Source organism: Urocitellus parryii, chromosome 3 (assembly GCF_045843805.1).
Source record: "Urocitellus parryii isolate mUroPar1 chromosome 3, mUroPar1.hap1, whole genome shotgun sequence".
NCBI lineage: Eukaryota > Metazoa > Chordata > Mammalia > Rodentia > Sciuridae > Urocitellus > Urocitellus parryii.
The window spans coordinates 80,100,865-80,120,883 of record NC_135533.1 but is presented as its reverse complement, the minus strand read 5'-3'; the positions used below and the strand labels follow the sequence as shown (position 1 = coordinate 80,120,883).

The 20,019-nt window shown below is 35.8% G+C and overlaps 1 protein-coding gene across 2 annotated transcripts in view; it reads right to left on the bottom strand.

The window, feature by feature from the left end:
* Dnah11 (dynein axonemal heavy chain 11) overlaps positions 1–20,019 on the bottom strand; it is a 305,466-nt gene that overhangs the window by 185,778 nt on the left and 99,669 nt on the right. For both annotated transcript variants that reach the window (XM_026408127.2, XM_026408145.2), the window contains exons 31-34: positions 5,374–5,505; positions 3,352–3,512; positions 701–857; positions 138–283 (exon numbers count right to left, since the gene is read on the bottom strand). In XM_026408127.2, coding sequence (XP_026263912.2) covers positions 138–283; positions 701–857; positions 3,352–3,512; positions 5,374–5,505 — 596 coding nt within the window. The remainder of the gene's footprint in view (positions 1–137; positions 284–700; positions 858–3,351; positions 3,513–5,373; positions 5,506–20,019) is intronic.

Genomic DNA, 20,019 nt, shown 5'->3' with positions numbered 1-20,019 from the left:
ATGGGAGAATATGAAAAATAATTCTTCAAAATTAACTATTTTCTTATTTCATACAACAGAGAGGTGGAGTTACCTGCATTATTCCATGTCCCTTTTTCTTTTTGAAATGAGAGAGAAAAAAGCCGTGTGGCACTCACCTCTGTTTCCCGTTTCTGATGGCATCGTGGATCATTTTCACTTGTACTGCCACCACGGACAGGACCTCCACAGCAATGCGATTGAACTCATCAAAGCAGCCCCATGCTCCTGTCTGCACCAACCCCTTGTAGACATTTCCTATGGACTAAATGACAACATGAAGCATTCAGAGTTGCGCTGAAGGGGATTTCAAGCATTTATAAGTTGAGTCTTCCCAATCTTCAAATCAAAATGTTGCAAAACCCCCAAATGGTTTAGTGCCAACATGATGCAACAAGTAGAAAATTCTATGCCATGAAACTATTTCATGCACAAAAATATCAAAACAATTGTACAAAACTGCCTTCAGTCTATGTAAAAGGTATATGTACATAAAATATAAATTAATAGTGGGTTTAGACTTGGGACCCAACCCCAAGATAGATACCTTATTGTGTATAAGCAAATATTTCAATCTGAAAACAACTGAATCCACACTCTTCTGGTCCCAAGCACCTCACATAAGACTCATTCCAAACAGACATAATGTTGTTAGAATTTTATAGATTGTTTCATAACTTACTTTGTAGTCCATTTGCTCTGAACAGTTGAATACATAAACCATCATGCCAAGGGCACGTCCAAGATCTTTGGTGGTTTCCGTTTTCCCTGTACCCGCTGGGCCAGATGGAGCCCCGCTCATGGTTAGATGAAGTGACTGAGTTAGAGTAATATAACACCTTTTCACAATAGAAAACAAATATTACAGTCTCATATGAGATGTCTATAAAACATTAGGGGCAATTGATTTTCTTAAAAAACATTTAAGCAGCTAAGGTTGGGAATGTGGTAGTAACACATAGTATTAATGTATTTATCCTTTGTTCATGCTACAATGTCAGAACATCTTATATCAAATTTATTTTTATGTTGGTTAAAACTACTAGAGAAGAATGGATTGGCTTATTTGTTTATTGGTCTCATTTCCTAAGAGGTGTGTATTTGAATACAAACAACAGTTAATTTGCAATGCAATTGAATTTCTAATCTATCTGGGTAAGGATACTATTAACATGTCAGACAACATCTCAAGCTATTGTTTATTTAAAAAAATAAAAATCTTGGATTATGTATGAATTAAACACTGACCATATTAAATCACTACCTAATAAATATATTAAGAGCTTAGATATGTAAATTTATAAATACATAATATGCAAATATAATTATTTCAATGTATAAGGCAAATATACAGTGATATAATTTAATATATTAAAACATAATTTTAGGAATTCATTTTGGAAATGTTGCTATATGCATTTATATTACTGTAATATTATTGCAGGAAAGAGAAGACTCAAGACTGAAGAAAATCATGCAAAGACAGAATTTAATTCTTGTTATGAAGGAAAGATTAATAAATAGCAAAGATTTCAAATGGATAATGCTCTTTATTTGGGGTTTCTTCAGGTTTATAAATTATTTTTGTCATAATACAGAGATGGATCTAGTGGACACATACATGGAGATCAGGACACTAGTGACTGTGTCTACTTTGCAGATCATCAGATGTTAATCTTAATCCTTTTGACATCAATATGTCTCAGTTTTCACCTCCATAAAGTGAAGTTTATTGTAAAGACATATGAAGAAAGCCAAAAGAAAATGCCTTGAGGAATTCAAAGTACTGTGCAAATAGAAGAAATTACTTATAAAAATGGAAGGTGTTTTTGAATTTTACATCCACTGCATCTTATATCCAAATGCATCATATAATGAGTGGAGTGGAAAGACTTCTAGATGAGAATCGTCTGTAGAGGAGACTATATATCCTCTTGTAGGCTTTTCCAGTGGTTATAAGTTTGGGATGGACATGGCTATCTATATCTACATTTTCTACCCATCTTCCAAACAAGAGTGGCCAAGTGACCAAGCTCCAACCAACATGGTATATACAGAAATGGCACTCCTAAGCCAATTTCCTTGAAGATGTGTGACCTGGGTTCTCCATCCCCCTTTTCACTGGCTGAAACAAATATGGAAGTCTTGGATGGTATGTTGGCCACCTGCCAGTCTATGCTGCTAGCTCACTTGGCTCTGGGCTGATATGTGAGACAACAGCTTCTGTTAGTTAGGCCATTTTATTTTGTGGTCTCTCTATAAGAGCAGTTTAGCCTGCATCCTCCTAATTGATTCACTGTATTTCAGCTCTAGTCTATCAGGTACAAGTTGACTGGTCTGTCTCTGAGCCTGCCCACATTGGAAAGACACTGTTTACCTGCCTAACTCTCAAAGAGATGGTCAGCATCAAACAAGACATGATGAACATGCATAAAGACATCATGATGTTAATGTAAACAATTTCATACAGAGAATGATAAAAAGATACACACAATGCAGACATCCACTATCAGAATGAACATTCACCTTCCTTTCTCCATATTTTTGGTACATTATAATTATACATTAATAGTGGGATTTGTTGTTACATTTTGTATGTGCTCATCTTCCTTTTAACTTTCAAATAAAGTGCACAGCAATTTTTGAAATTAAAAATTTAATAAGCCATCAATCTGCACACATTGATAAACTTAAAAATGCTTCTTCCCTTTTATTCATGTGTGCTGAGCCCTGATTCCCCTCTTCTCTGCACCTCAGGTCTGTGCATAACTGGTTCTGCATTATCACTAGGTCTCACCTTGAATGCTCTCTCAATCTGTATACGTTGAGTATCCCAAATGCTCCAAAATAAGAGCTTTTTTGAGTGGTGACATAATATTCAAAAAAGTCCCTATTTTGAATCACTTCATACTTTAAAGTTTCAGAGTAAGGTTATTCAACCATAAAGTCTGCCAATATTTCAAAATCCAAAAAAGTCCTAATCTGAAACTCTTCTGGTCCCCAAGCATTTCAGGTAAGGGGTATCAAACGATCCAATGGTGGATTCTACCTTCAAGAGACTTTTAAACACATCATCCTTTTTTGTCATAACATACGATTACCTAAAATAACTTATTTGTTTATTGCTCCTCTTCATCACATCCACTCACACTCTTCTCTAACTCTTCTCTAAAATCAATGTTCCCTATTGACACGATCAGTTAACATGCATGCTACTTTCATACTGTTGATTATTTTCTCTCATTCCCTTCTTTTCAATATCACTCATCAACACTCATGCTAGGAGACTTTGGGCTTGATTTTTCTCATCTGACTCAAACTTGAAATTGTTACCTGTCAGTTAGAGGAGTGATCACCAGTCGAGGACTATTTCCTAAGTATTCATAGAAGTACTGGAACTGGGCATCACAGATATTAACAATGCAGTGCTTCTGGGTGTCCTCCCACCGGTGACGGAGCTGAGATAGCCAAGCAAAAGCCTGGGGACTGACGACCTGGAATCAGTGCATACTCATTACACACAGGACCCTGATAATTTTGAGACCACAGATTTGTTAATGTAATCGGATGTACTGGCTCTCACTTTATTTCTAAAATCTCATGAATAGGAAAGCCCTTGTATGCTACTGCAAACTGTAATTTCATATAGATGGTTGACTACTTAATAAGAAATATGTATGTAATATGTTTTCATTTTAAAGTGGCTTTTATGTGAAACAATATCAATTTGTTCAAGCAATGCTTCTTCTCCTTTATGAATTGCTCCAGAGGATTAAAGTTATTACTTCATACTCATATCACCAAAATCCAATGAAGAAATATACATTCTATACAAAATGAGACATAACCTATAATTTCTGTATCTCAGTATAAACTATACTTCCAGCCATGTTCATTCTAAAACCAGTTTGTTCTTAGTATAGACACTTTTCATTTCATATTTCATCACATCAAATACTATTTTTTCATTGCTATTCTTTCATGTCTTTACTCAATACTATATATTTCTCTGCCAGCTTTAAACACACACACACACACACACACACACACTATATATATATATATATATATATATATATATATATATATATATATATATATATATATATATATATATCTCCATCCTCTTTCAAGGTATATGGGACCTTAGGATTTCTTGAAAATCACTTCAAGTTACCAAAATTAGTATCTACTAATTGATGACTATACAGGGTTCAGCATCTTATTTTAGATGGGCAAGAATTAGACAAGTGATCTCCTTAGTACAAAACAAAGTATGCATCTTTAATCATAATTCATCCTCCTGCAAATGAATCAGCAGACTGATAAAACAATACAAAAGGTACAAGGCCATGTTCAAGGAGTAGTTATCAACAGTTCATTCTCAAAATGAGAACACTTGGTAAATGGTGTTTTGCAAGGATCAATCTTGGATTAAATTAACATTGCTCACTAATGGTACTGAAGCTGGGTCAAGGCGTGTTTATAACTTACACAAAGAAGCATTTTCTTGGAGTTTTCAGAGAGAATTACATTTACTTTGATTTTAATAAGGGTAGAAATAAGTAGAAAAGAAACAGAAGGCATTTTATAATATCTGCATGCATCTATATTGGAAAAGGAAATGTCTTACTGTAGTATAACCACCTCCAGAAAAGGGGTTTAAAGGAAGTGGGTGATAGGGATTGTGGCAACGTTGTTCAATAGACAAGTGCATTTCTGGCATTCATAGGGAGAAATGTAGTTTAAGGGAAAAGGGTGAGAAAATTCTCCTTTTACATTAAACACTGACAGCATCTAAGAACACATGGACTTTTTGAAGAGATAAGGAAAACATGTCACTAAAACACTAAACAGGTTAGAAAAACTTCTTACAAGTGAATTATGATAGGAAAAGACACGGGATAACCCAAGCAGGAAGAATTATGACCAACATCAATTTCTTCAAGGGGAAGTAGATCAAAGCCAGATGGTTTAAATGGCACAACATCTTATTGCTACTGGCTGTGTAAGTCACACAGGTGAGAGTCACAGGCTTTTGGGCCAATATGGTTATGCACAGAGAAGCCAAAAGACAGGGAGACAAATGCATTGACATTTGATGGTCCTTTCTTTTGGATTGATTTTTGGATGATTGGAGGCTCCTGCATTGGAAAAAGCCTTTGGGATATTTTTTTGGGGATTACTCTCGTTAGAATAATATATTAGCTAACCCAAATCAACACACCAAAAATAACTAGAGCTTCTCAGGACTAATTAAACTGTATAAACTTTGAAAAAACAATGACTTTCTTTGAACTACTCTGGCATAAATACCATTTTTAGAAAAAAATAAAGTTTCTACAAATAACTTGCCTTCTGAGAAATAAGTTTTGCTACCACATCTCTGGCATGGACATCTATGGTACAAATCGTCATGATCTTCTGCCTGTCTCCAGGAGGAAGTTCTCCCAGCAAAAGTGTAATCAGTGTATTCAATTGAGATATCTAGGAGAAATTTTTTTTTTTAAAAAAGAGAAAAGTTACAAATGCATAACCTAACAACCCAATAGTTTTCACATTTTAAAAGAGGACTTTAGTTTACAAAACTATTTTAATTATTATACCATTTGATCCTCAAAGAAACCTGGGGAAACACAAATACTGTTACTCACTCATACAGGTCAAGGAGCTGAAACTGAGAGTAGACCAGTTATCTAGGGATTAATGACACAGCCAGGAGTAGAAGAGGGGTTTCCTGGCTGCCTGGAATGGACATTACCCTCTACTGATGATCTAGTCCACAATTTTAGTGGAACAGGAGTGACTACAAATTTTAAGAGGAAAAATAAGACTAACTCAAAACTATAGGAAGGGCTTAATGGCAAGTTATTTTCTGCCTTATAAAAATTCACCTAACAACTAGTATTTATTCTGTTTTGTTTTTGTGTGCAAAATAATAATAATAACTGAGGAAATATTTAGACCAAGGATTATCTCATTTCATTGTTCTTATTCATATTTCTATTCTTCTTTAGGCCTGTGGATATCAGATAAATATTTTTCAAACTGCTGGTCTTTTCTTTGGAAAGGAAGGAAATATAATAACATGTAATGACAACTTAATGAAATAGAAAATATTGCATTATAGATAGAAGCAGATATTCTATAGCGAAACTTCGTTTCGAATATGTAGATAATACATGTGAACTCTATCTAATATAAAATATTTCTATGGTAAATTCTTGTCAGAAATGTTTGAAAGATGCTCTCCTAGGTGCAATAGTGTCCCCTTCTCTCTTTAACTCTGCAAAAGACAGTTACAAACTGTTAGCACAGGACAGAGTTGATAATGAATATGGCAATTCATGAGAATCTCTCAGACCTGGGTAGCCGACTGTCAAAACCAGGCTCCTGACTGTACTATTCATACATCCCAGAAAACATTAAACCCTGAAGACTTCCCTAATATTGCTGTGCATCTGAACACAAAGTCACATAACTGTAGTGAGAAGGGAGAAGGTAGATGACAATCTTAATATGCACAGTTTACATGAAATGAGAATGCAGTTTCCCAGGCACTAAGCACATTGCCTATATCATCTCACTGAATCTACAGCAATCTATCAGCATCCTAACCTTAGAGATGAGGAAACCGAGTCATAGATGTATTACCACATTGCAGTGGGGGAGGGGGAATTCAAAGCGTCTGGTCTAACTTCAGAGCCTAAGTCTTACCAATCATATCTCATGTTACCTGTCCCAGCCTTCACAAGGCTCAGCTATCACCTACAACTCTGAAGGACTGCAATTAAGCAAGAAGCAGTGCAAAGATTTGAAATCAAATGCAAAAGAAAGCTTGCTTTAAAAAATATAAAATTTATGAATCAGGAGAGACAACCACTTCATAAGATTTTATCTACTTCCTCCCCATCCCCCAGCTTTATTGAAGTATGGCTGACAAAATTGCATGTTTTTTAATGTGTACAGGGTAGTATTCTGATATATGTATACATTGTGGAATTACCACAATCAAGCTGATTGAAACATTCACCACCTCACATAGTTAGTTTTTGGGGGAGGGGATTAGGTTGGTGTGAATAGTAGAGATCTGCTCTTAGTAAATTTAAGTATACAATATATCATCATTAGCTATATATAGTTGCCCATGTTGCATATGAGGTCTTCAGAATGTATTTGTCTTATAAATGAAAGTTTGAACCCTTTGACTAGTATCTCTCCTTTCCAGTGGTAGCCCCTCGTAACCACAATTCTGTTACTATGTATATGACTTTTTTTTTTTATTCCACATAAGTGAGAGTATGCAGTATTTTTGTTTCTCTGTCTTCCTTATTTCATTAAACACAATGTTCTTCAGATTCATCCACGTTATTGCAAATGACAGGATTTCCTTCTTTTAGGTTGAATAGAATTCCATGGTGTGTGAAAACACACACACACACACACACACACACACACACACACACACGATGCTTTCTTTTTTCATCTATCAACACATACCTATGCTGTCTCCATATCTTCACTATTTTGAATATCATTGCAATATACATAGGAGTACAGATATTTTGTCAAAATCATGATTTTATTTCCTTTGAACATATACCCAGAAGTGATATTGCTAGATTATAGAGCAATTCTATCTTTAATTTTTTGAGGAACCTCTTTACTGTTTTCCATGGTGGCCATACAATATTTATTTTCTCACCAAAAAAGAAAATGCAAGATCTATGCCCTGATGAAAGAAATGGAAAAAAGATACAAATAAATGGAAAGATACCCCATGTCCACAGATTGAAATATTTTTTTCTTTTTTGTACCAGGCCTTGAGCCCAGGGGCCCCAGCCATTAAGCCACATCTCCAGCCCTTTTTCATTTTGAGACAGGGTCTCACAAAGTTGCTTAGGACCTTGCTAAGATGCTGAGGCTGGCTTTGAACTTGCAATCCTCCTGCCTCAGTCTCCCAAGCTGCTGGGATTTACATTTTCAAAAGGCCCACACTATCTAAGGAATCTATAAATTCAATGCAATCTATATCAAAATTCCAATGACATTTTTCACGAATAAAAAACCAATCTTAAAATGTGTATGAAACCAAAACAGACCTTAAGTAGTTAAAACAATCAAATGAAATAGAACAAAGCTGGAGACCTATTTCCTGATTTTGAATCATATTACAAAACTATAATAATAAAAACACTGTGGCACAAGCATTAAATATACTGGTCAATGGAACAAGACAGAGTTGAAACATAATTTTTCAACTAATTTTCAAGATGGGCACAAAAAATACACAATGGGGAAAGGATAGTTTTAGATTTTTCAATAAATGGGACAAGGAAAACTGGATATCCATATACAAAAAAAAATCACATTCAATGCAAAATGAAGCAAAGCTGTAAATGTAAGACCTAAAACTATAAAACTCATAAAAGAAAACATGGGAAAAAGCTTCTGCCCATTGCAATGCTTTTATTGGGACTTGACACCAAAAGCACATTCAATAAAAGCAAACAACAAAAACCAACCCAAAGGGACTCCAGCAAGCTTAAAAAACAACAAAAAACTTCTGCATACATAGGAAACAATAAAATAATGAAAAGGCAACATACAGAAGAAATATTTTCCAATCATATATCTTAAAAAGGGTTAATGCCCTGAACTAGCAACCCATACAACTAAAAAATAAAACCACCTCATTTAAAATGAGCAAAACACCCAAATAGACACTCCAAAGGTGCATACAAACTGTCCAACGTTGACATGAACCAACATTAAACATCATTAATCATCAGGGAAACAAGAACCGAAACCACAATGAGATGTCATCTCACACCCATTAGCATGGCATTATCAAAAGGTCAAAAAATGAGTATTAGTAAGGATGTTTATATTATTACTAATAATATGATTATAATAATATAACAAAGTTATATTATTAACAATTACTTCATTATAATTTTTTAAATAGTCACATTTTAACAAAGATGTAATCATTTTTTCACAGGTGATGTGTTCAGTGTTCATCATCCCCAAGCTTTTAAATTCCATGCAGGCAAGGACACTGTTGTATTCAATGCTTTATTCCCAGAGTCACTCAAGAGCTAGCTGGCAGTGTTTGCCTTAAGCGGACAAATGAATGTATCATACTAGACTATGCACACATAAATTTCTAAATGAAATTATATACATGTTGGTTAGCAAACAGGTGTTTTGGAGCAGGATATTTTCTTTTCTGGGTCAAGATATCCAGTCTTCACTGTCTCAAATCTTACACCACCAGCAGTATTTGGTGATGGACTTAACAGTAAAAGTACTCTTTATGCCTTAAAAACATTTATAATTTCAAGCGCCTTCACTCAGCATTGTCTTGGCTGAGTCTCCCAACAACCTGTGATTTCCACATTATTGATTCATTTTCCACAGAAGTTCAGTCAAATGAAAGATGATTAAAAATACAGCTTGTCACCATTATGTGCACAGCATCATATGTTGGGGATCTTATGCTGTCTCTCAAGATTAAGACTTTCCTGATGATACTGTTTCGTGTGAAATAAAATTCTGTAATCATACCAAATAAATAGTAGTTATAAAATGAATATTATTGGGGCAGTAGCATCAGGTAGCAATTACTATATGGTCAGACTATAATCACATACAAGTTTATGGTCTGTGACATAGAAACCAGTCCTTGGCAGTTTTTAAAATATATACCCTATCTTGCAGTTAGTACTTATTCTTGCCATTGGTCATAGCATTGCTGATTTTCTACTGGACCCAGGCTGCTTTCCTCCAGTTCAAGTTTCCGGAATTTGAGTGGCTGTTTTAAAATTGCATCTTGGCTCTAACTAGAATGTTAGTATAGCAAAAACCTGGGCTATAAAGCAGTGTAACCGAGTACAATCCACAAGGCCCTCCATGACCCTGCACTGCTCTTTCCGGATCTTATCTCACTCCTCCCACACTGGGCTTATCTCTGTTGCTCATCATGACTGCTTCAAGGTCACAGGAAGGGCTTCATCTGCCTGCGGTCCTATTCCCTGTGATCTTTGTACTTTGGCTTCCTCTCAACATTGAAGTCTTAGTTCAAATGTACCTCTTCAGATTGGCTTTCCCTGGCATACTATTTGCTACACCCTACTGGCCATTCATTCTATACAATCCTATTTATTTTCCTTATGGTGCTTATGAGTGTCTTATTTAGCTCCTGTTGATTGCCTCCCCACTTTAACTCTAAAGGATGGAGGCCCTCATGTGTCCTATTCTATACCCTGCCTGGCACCATAGCGAGCATAAGGAATGTGCTCCTCACATAATCACTGCATGAGGGAGTAAAGGAAGAAGGGAGTAAACGAAGGACAGTGACAACACACACCAGAACAAGAGTTTGTTCTCTCATCCACAAGATGACACATGTGGTTACTGTCTCCAACAAGGAACACAGACACATAATTATACTTGTTTGATGAAACAAACACAAAGGACTTAGATAGCATGCAGAGTACAGAAATGGGGCTTTGCCTAATCTAGGACTTGGAAAGGCATTTTGGAGGAAAGAGTATTTATGCTGAGACTGAAAGAGCAGGATTTTAGCTGTGAAGAATTCAGGAGTTGACCACCCAGGGGAGCAGTGTTAAGCCACAGAAGCAGCCTGTGGGAAGGTTCAGAACAGAGCAGGTGGCCCTGGGAGGGAGCTGTAGGTACAGCATGGCCGGAGGAAGAGCAGAGAGAACAGGTGCATGAGGATGCTGGAGGGGAAAGCAAGGGCCAGAACAGGTCACCTCACACAGGTTGATGATGGTGTTGAAGGAGTCTGAAGGAGGGTGATGATTAGATTGCATTTTAAAAGATTTCTCTGGAAGGGAAATGAATCGGAAGGAAACAAGACTAGAGGGAGAAAGCCCAGCGGAGGATGCTACAGCCCCCCAGGTCAGAGGAGGGCTGCTTGGAATAGGATATCAATGCAGCAGTTTGAGAAAACAAGGGAATCGGACATCTCTGGGGCAACTGAAGACAGCTGTGGTTGACTTGGACAGTAGGTGAAAGAAGAGTCAAACCAGCTCCTAGTGTCGCAACTGGAGAAGAATATTCATGTCATTTTCTGAAACTTGGAACACTGGAGAGCAGACTTAAGAAGAGTTCAGCTATTTTGATGTTGTGTGTTGTGAGAACCCTGTGAGAATTCCAATGACAAATCCAATATGCTTTTGACTGTGCTTCAGGAGAGACAGCTGAGCTGGAACTCAAAGTCACCAGCAAATTGACAAAGAAAATAGAGCATCCCTAGCAGTGGGTGAGATTAGCCAGGGATGGGTAATGTGGTGAAAAGAAAAAAGGACCCAAGACAGAGTCATAAGAAACAGAAACATTTCAGGGGCCAGAGGAGGAGCCAGGAAAATTGAAGAATAGTCCAAATGTTCTAAGTAAAAATTGGAATTCAAATAATCTTGAACATAAGTGAGGAAATTATTTGAAGGAGGAGGGAGTGTTTTCTAACATTAAGAAATCAGAAATAGATGGAATCTACTGGTAGAAATGGGCTGTGGAGAGTCTAGGAGCAAAGGGAAAGAACAAGCACAGTTGGTTGGTCCGCTGCACCCTGGATTCCACCTCCACAGATCCACAGATCCATGAATAGAAAATATTTGGGAAAAAACCCTTAATCCATACCAAACATGCATAGAACTTTTACTTCTCCTTACTGTAATGAAGTAGTGATATAATATAATCAGGAGGATATGCATAGGATATGGGCAAACACTACACCATTTCATATAAATGACTTGAGCATCATGGGTTTGCATATTTATAGCAGTCTTGGAATGAATCCCCCCAAGGACAACAAGGGAAAACTGTAGTGACACTAGCTCAACAAAACTTTAGTGAAGATACAGGTTACAGAGCTAGGGCAGGATATGGAAGGTGATGTGGTATTAAGGAACCATCTTTGTTTTTATGTAATGGGAGAGATCTAGGCATATGTAATAACAGGAATAAGCCAGAGTGAGAAACTGAAGACAGAAATAGAAAAGGAAGTCAGGACAATCCTGAGAGAAACCAGAACACTGGTAGAGAAGAGGCTCTGGACAATGTGGGTCCTCCTCATAGAGGTCAGCGCAAAGCAAGGGACAGAAGCTCAAATGCCACTGATCTAATTCTACTCTGATGAGATCAGCAGATGAGAGCTAACATTTATTAAGTGCTTCTGGAGGCATTATGTGTGCACATGTGTATTGCACATACATATTCTAATTCAAGTATCACAACTCTCATATGAAGTACAATATTCCAATTTTATATATGGGAATATGAGAGAATTTCTCAAGATCACATAGCCAGAATTTAGTACAACCTCCTAAACTTTGTATATTTTCAAATACTTAACCCTCCCATACGGATAGTATCACAGGGTTCTTTGGCAGGCAAGAGTAAGATTCCAATGGTGGTAGTGGGTGGAGGGAAGTAACTTGGTATTCCTCACCTATGAATTTTCTTTTTCAGTAAACATAAAAGTGCTGAAGAAAATGATGTGAATCCTAGGCACCACTCAGTTCTGATGGCATGCATTTCTAGATGACTGTAGTCTCCCCAAAAAGGACTAGCTGGCCTAGTGGGCTGATGGTAGCTTCTCCATGAAGAATGGTGTCAGGAACTCATGGTCATAACTTGTGGTTGCTGATCATTGATTCTGTCCTGACCTAGGTCCTGTGGCAGTCTGGTATACAGAGGCCACATGTGTGAACTTAAGGAGCTGTGTCCCCAAGGACTATAGGTTTAAATAGGGCAAAAGGGCAAGAAGATCTTTTTTGCAATAGAAGCACTGAAGTTTTACCAGCCTCAACCATGGCAGATGCCCTAATCTGGGGACAATTAGGACATGGGGGAAAAAAAAAAAACTGGAAAAGGCTATTCTGTAAGAATGTTAAGATCTGGAGCTCAACAAATCAAAATACAACTTACAATATAACTGTGATAGCACTTTAGGAGCCAGCTATCAGAACTCTTGACCCCTTTCCCACTGGACCTAACACTCAAGTTCTTGTTTCATAACAATAGCAATAAGGGTCCTGAAACCCAGCAATGGGTCACCTTAAGCAGTATCTGAAACAATGATTTTCCTTTCCACCAGCCAAAGCAAAGAATATTGTTAAAGGACCAAGTCCTGCCTTCTGAAATCATCAGGGCATGTGTTAGGCAGTCTCAATTTGTTGCCTTCCTTTCCAAGGTTCACTTCCTACTTTTCTAAGTGTATTGCCGAAACCACTAGCACAATATTGAGCAAAGAGTGTAGGAGACAAGTGAACATAATTACCTCATGTTTGACACTAATGGAAATGATTTTAAAGTTTCACCATTAAGTATGATTTTCTCTGCAGGTTTCTGGTAGGTATTTTTCATCAAGTTATAAAGGTTCTTTCAAATGCTTATATTTGAAAAGAAAAAAGGTGTAAAGGCAATAACCTAAGCTCCCACCTGAAGAAATTTGAAAAAGAGGAACAAATTAAACTCATAGAACAAAAACAAAAAGTAACCAAAATAAAAATGCAAATGAGTGAATTATTAAACAAACAATAGAAAGTCAACAAAGTCAAATGTTAGTTTCTTGACAACAAAGTTGATAAACACCTAAAAAGTCTAATGGGAAAAAATAGAAAACATAAATTATCAATACCAGGAATGAAAGTGGGACATCAGGCCAGAACTTAGATATTCTATGGACAATATTGAGACAATACAACAAACTGTGAAAATAAATTGGAGAACAGATCAGGGTTAGACAAATACTTTCTGTGAAGGGCAGACAGTAACCATTTCTGATTCTCTGGGCCATGTGGTCTCTGTCACGACTCCTCTATTTTGCCATTATAGTGTGAAAGCAGCCACAGACAATGGGCACCGGATGATTCAGCCAGGGCTTTGAAAAGTAAAAATTTCCAAAACTGACACAAGAAAAATAGCAGCCCCCAAAGCTAAACAGCTGTATATGTATAGAAGAAATAAATTTATAACAAAAAATATTCCAAAAATGCCAGGCCCAGATATCAGAAAGGTTTGCCATGAACTGTCACAAAACAGAAGAAAATGCAACCCTCAGCAGTTCCCTCTGAGAATACCCTGATCCCAAACCAAGAAGGTATCACAGGGGAAGGAATTACAGACCAATGACTGATAATGAAGGCAAAAATCATTAACAGTCTGTTAGCAAACAAAGTCCAAGACAGACATATAGATATGGATATAAAAGATAATATGTCATGGTCACATTGAATTCATTATTTAGGAGTGCAAAGTTGACTTAACTTTCAAAACTTCACAGTTAACACAAACCACATGGCCATCTCAACAGATTTGAAAAGGCTCAAGGTGTCTTCAAGATAAAAACTCTCTCTACTAATAGGAGTAATTTTCCTTTATTCGATAAAAGATGTCTGTAAAGACATATATTTATATCAGGCATAATGGCGAAACATTCAGTTGATATGATGTACTGATATGATGTAAGGTACTTTTACTACAACTGTTCGACATTGTACTGAGTCCTGACTCAAAAATTTAAGAAAAGGAAACAAAGAGCAAATAAAACAATGAAAAAGTAAAAATTTCATTGCTTACAAATTATGTGTTTATGTATGTAGTAAGTCCTATGGAATTTACGCGGGCATGCACTCGTGCGCATACACACACACAAAACTACTAAATGAAGAAAGCAAACTTGGCAAAGTCTCAAGACTTTGTAAATATTTAAAAGGCATTATATTTCTATTACCAGCCACAAACACTGGAAAATAAATTTAAAACTTAATTAGTATATAAAACAGAATCAAACATCACATATTTATATATACTGAGAAAAGTACAAAAATTCTCCATTGAAAACCATAGAAAACATTGCTGAGAGAAATTAGAAATGTCCTATTAGAACAATAAACCATTACTACGGAGATGCTCATTCCCCCAAGATTTATATTTAGATCCAATGCCATCCCAGTCAAAATTTTTAAATTAATTTTTTATTTATATTTGACAGTGGAATGCATTATAATTCTTATTATACATATAGGGCACAATTTTTCATGTCTCTAGTTGTCTACAAAGTATATTCACACCAATTTGTGTCTTCATACATGTACTTTGCATAATAATGTCCATCACATTCCACCATCATTTCTAATCCCATGCCCCCTTGATTCCCCTCCTATCCCCCCAGTCAAAATTTAGTTAGACTGTGACGAGGATACAGTTCAGTGCTAGAGCACTTGCTTGTGAGACCCTGGGTTGGATCCCTAGCATTGAAAAAAAAAATTTAATAAGGCCTCCAAAAATAGACTTTTAAAAATAAATGTCATGATAGTAAAATTTATACTGAAAACAACTTAAGAATATTCCAAACAATTGTTGGTGTGGGGGAACCAAGTTGGAGGATATAACATGATTTCAAGATTTATTACAATGTTATAATTAAGACTATGGATTTGACATATACAAAAAAATAAATCAATGGAACAAGAGAGTCTAGAAATATATCCACTTATGTACAGTCAATTGACTTTTGACCAAGATGCCAAGTCAATGGAAAAAAAAATGTATGAATCACAGTTCTAAATGAAAAATCTAGAACAATAAAGCAACTTGTGAGAAATAGGATATCTTCATGGCTTTTAGATAGGCATGACTCTCATACACATCAATGAAAATTTTGGTACATCAAATTATAACTTTCTGCTCAAACACCATTAAGAAAATGAGAAGTCTACTTATTTTCTGACAAAAGATTCATATCTAAAATAAATTCTCAAATCAACAAGAGGCAAAATACCCAATTTTTAAAAAATGGAGCAAAAGATCTTCATGACAAAAGATTAATACATGAGAAATAATCCAATAGCCTTAGCTATTAGAGAATTGCAGATGAAAATGCACTGAGATATTATTTTATAGCCACTGGGAATACTGCAATTATAAAAAATAACCCCTAACACAGCCAAGTATAAAGTTTATAGAATTCTGTTACACTGTTGATGGGATTTAATAATGGAAAACTGGTTGTGTCTTAGATGGTTAAATACAAACCTTCTCTATTACCAAGCAATTTCACTTTTAGGTATTTACCCAGATGAAATGAAAACATAATGCCCACAAAAAGACTATTTTCAAGAATGTTTAAAGCAGCCTTATACCTCACACTGGAAATCAAGAAGTCAAATAATAAAATGGATAAAAAAGGAAGTATATTGATACATTGAAATACTACTGAACAGTTAAAAAAGGATGCATAGCAAATGCATCAACAAGGTAGATGAATCTCAAAAGTATGTTTGTAAAGAAGTATGAAGGGTTTAAGAGTCACCATGAAAACTAATCTGCTAGTTTACTGCTGTTTCATGAGTATTGGCAGAAGATAGAGAGACTCTTGGGTCAGAGATAAGAGACAGTTTATTACTCACAGCAATATCCCAAGTCACCTTGGAGCATCTGTATTTGTACTAGTTCTCTAAGTTCAAACTTTCAAAGGCTACTCAGAGTCATTACATGCTATGTGAATTGTACTACAAAAGAAAAATTCTGAGTTTAGGAAGCCCAAGTCTTTTATAAAAGATAATAAGCTTGCCTGACCTTTGCTCCAGAAAGAGATATTTTTATTATACTAGAGAATAAGACAACCTGCCTTTTGTTTCTGGAATGACTCGATCTTGATCTTCTGGACTGTATATTTCAGAATGTTCACCTGAAAATACAGTCCAGAACATCCTGAAATATATAGTCCAGAACAAAAGGCAGTCAGTACTTTTAATCATAAGCTATACAGAAACATGAGATCTATGAGATGAGTACTGTCTACCAACAGCGCTCTAAGTGAAAAATCCAGACAACAAAGTTGATATGCCAATTTACAAGATAAACCAAAAGAATTTTCTTTTGTATTATATTATTGTGTGGGTTTTGAATTGTATCTTTGTCTGGTTTTTGTATCAAGTTTATTTGAACTTTATAAAAGGAATAGAAAATCTTTCCATCTTCATTTATGCTCCTAAACAGTTGATTTAACATGATATTCATCTGTTCTTTTAAATGTCTAATAAAACCCACCAAAACAGGGCTCTATTGCAGGAGTAGGTGGGGGATAGTAGAGTGCACATATTTGATTATAATACCTTGATTACAATTTGTTATGGAGTGGATAAGAGTTGTTCCCCAAACTCTCCTGTGTTAATGTAGAATAGTTAGAGCTAAAGTGATTGGATTATGAAAGATGTGATCTAATCAGTCTATCCTAGTTTGAATGGACTGACTGGGTGGAAACTGTACTGTGTGAGGTGTACTACAAAAGAAAAATTCTGAGTGGGGCATGGTTGGAGGAGAGGGTTACTGAGGGAGTACCCTGGAAGAGTTATATCTTTCCTGTGGTTTCTTCCCCTACCATGAGCCTAGTAATTTTCCTCCACTGGGACCTTCTGCACAACATATTGCTACACTTTGGCCCTGGAGCAATGGAGTTGGTCATCTATGGACTGAGATCTCTGAAGCCGAGCCCTGCTCTAAGCTGTTCTTGTCGGGTAATTTGGTTACAGTGACAACACACTGACTAAAACACAATTTTAAGTATTTCTGTGGGTGTCTACTTGGATCTTCTACCACATTTGAATTAACTCGGCAAAAAAGTGTTCAGAGAAACTCACCCATTTAGATTTAAAAAAAAAATAATAAACCTGGGGTACTCCTTGTAACTCAGGGGTACTGAGCTACACTGTCCTTTCCTTGCCATTTTTTATATCATATTTTGAGGCAGAGTCTCACTAGGTTGTCCAGTCCGGTCTCAAACTTGCAATCTTTAGCATCCCAAGTAGCGGGCACCGTAGGAGTATACCACCATACTCCATTTATTTAGATCTTTAACTTATTTATTAGCAAAATGATACTACAAAGTTACCTTGCCACTTTATAATCTCTACTCAAAGGGATGTTTCCATTCCCTACCCAATGCATGTTTTATTTTCCCTCTGAATTGAAAAAACTGATATTATTGGTCTGTTCAAAGAACCAACTCTTGTGTTAATGAATCAGATTGGAATCATATGGCACACGAGTAACAAATCCTCTTTTTCTCTTACCTCCATCTGTCATGGTGTGGATCTTGAGTTACTACAGGATCTACTCTACATTTTTTTCTCTAGAAAAAGGAGGTAAACTGTAAGCCATGAGCCAAACCTGGCCCACCATCTGGTTTTATAAATAAATTTTTGTTGGAACCCAGCTATACCCATTTGCTTACAAATTTACCTATAGCTTCTTTCTCACCAGCACAACAGAGATGTTAAGTTGGAAAGCAAACCATTTACCATCTGCTTTTTCATGGGAGAAGTTGGCTAACCCCTGCTCTATAGTCAAGGCATAATCATGACGAAAGTCCTCTATACATGGCTCACTTTACAAATGATTTCACAGGATTTTTACCGGGGAAAAACACCTTTATTAGTATTAGTTGGGGTGTGGGGGGAGTGGAAGAGGTTCTAACTGCCCACCTCTTCTACATTCAATCCTATCACTGACCATAGACTGTGTTTTTTATATTTGTTGAACCTCAGTTTTTGATTTTTCTGAAATTTCACTGGGTTAAAATGGATGTGTCATTCCCTATTTGACTAGAACTTCCTCATTTTTTGAATGACTGCACTGATTTTGTTCCCTCTAAGTTACCCATCAGTTCAATTTCATCTGTTGGTTAAATTCCTGGTATCTTTTACATTATCTGGTCCAGTACTTTTAGGAACAACATGAATATATTTTTCATATCTTGCGATTCCATGTGCAGTCATCTCTTGGTGACTTGGTTTCAGGATTGCCTCCCCACCATCACCAGATACAAAAATCTATAGATGTACACGTCCCTTATTAAAAAAAAAAAAAAAGGCATAGTCTCTGGGTATAACCCATGTACCTTCTCCCTGTACTTTAACATATAGATTACTTATAGTATCTAATACAACATAAATGCTATATAAATAGTTATACTATATTGTTTAGGAAATAATGATAAGAAAAAAGTTTTTACAAATTCAGTACAATTAAAAAAAACCATTTTCTATCTGCAATAGGAAACCTAATGATATCAACTTAATTTTGGATGAGAAAAGAAGTAAAACACATATGCTTTCCTCAACTTATTGTGGGTCCCTGTAGATTATAAAGCATGAAACTATCAGATCCCACTTTTATATGAAGGCAAAAAGACAAAAACAAAATAAAAAACTTGTGTCCAATATGTAGTGGGTAGCTTCAGGATTGACAGGTTCTCCAAGTCAGTTAATAAGGATTAGGACAAAATAAAGATAATTATAAATTTTGTATACAATCTGGGTTTTAAACAATTTCTCAGCATCTGAGAGTGAGGCCAAAATTGACTTTAAGCAACAAAATATGGTTTCTTTCCTAAACACAGTAATTTTGAATCTTTGTGTGTAGGGGGAAGATGGACAATTAATGAGAAAAGTTTTATGTTGTTGTTTATGAATCTCATCAAAGGTCTCTGGGTAATTTCTCAGCATACTACAGTTGATAATTTTTTTAAAGTGCAAAATGTAATTGTACTCTCAATTTCTCACATATTTCAATAATGAAGGAGAAGAAATACTTTCTTACCAGGTCAAAAGCCTTTAAAACACATTTTTCTCCCCAAGGAAAATTCAAATCTGAGAATTTTCAAAGACAAAGAAGGTATATACACTCCAAAATGCAGAATTTTTGCATTTAATCCCAATATCATCATACATGCAGTCATAAAAGACCTCAGGGAAATAGAATTTAAAATAATTATCTTAGATTTATTTCACTATACTTTGTAAGAAAAAGTAAAAAAATACTTGTTTAGGTAGATCACCAATTATAGCCAAATCTGATCTCTAGTTTTTAAAATCTCTAGTTTTTAAATTACGTCATTTAAAAGAACTAAAGTTCATTTTAAAAACTGTTCACAATATTACCAAGAGTGATTTTGATTAAAAACAC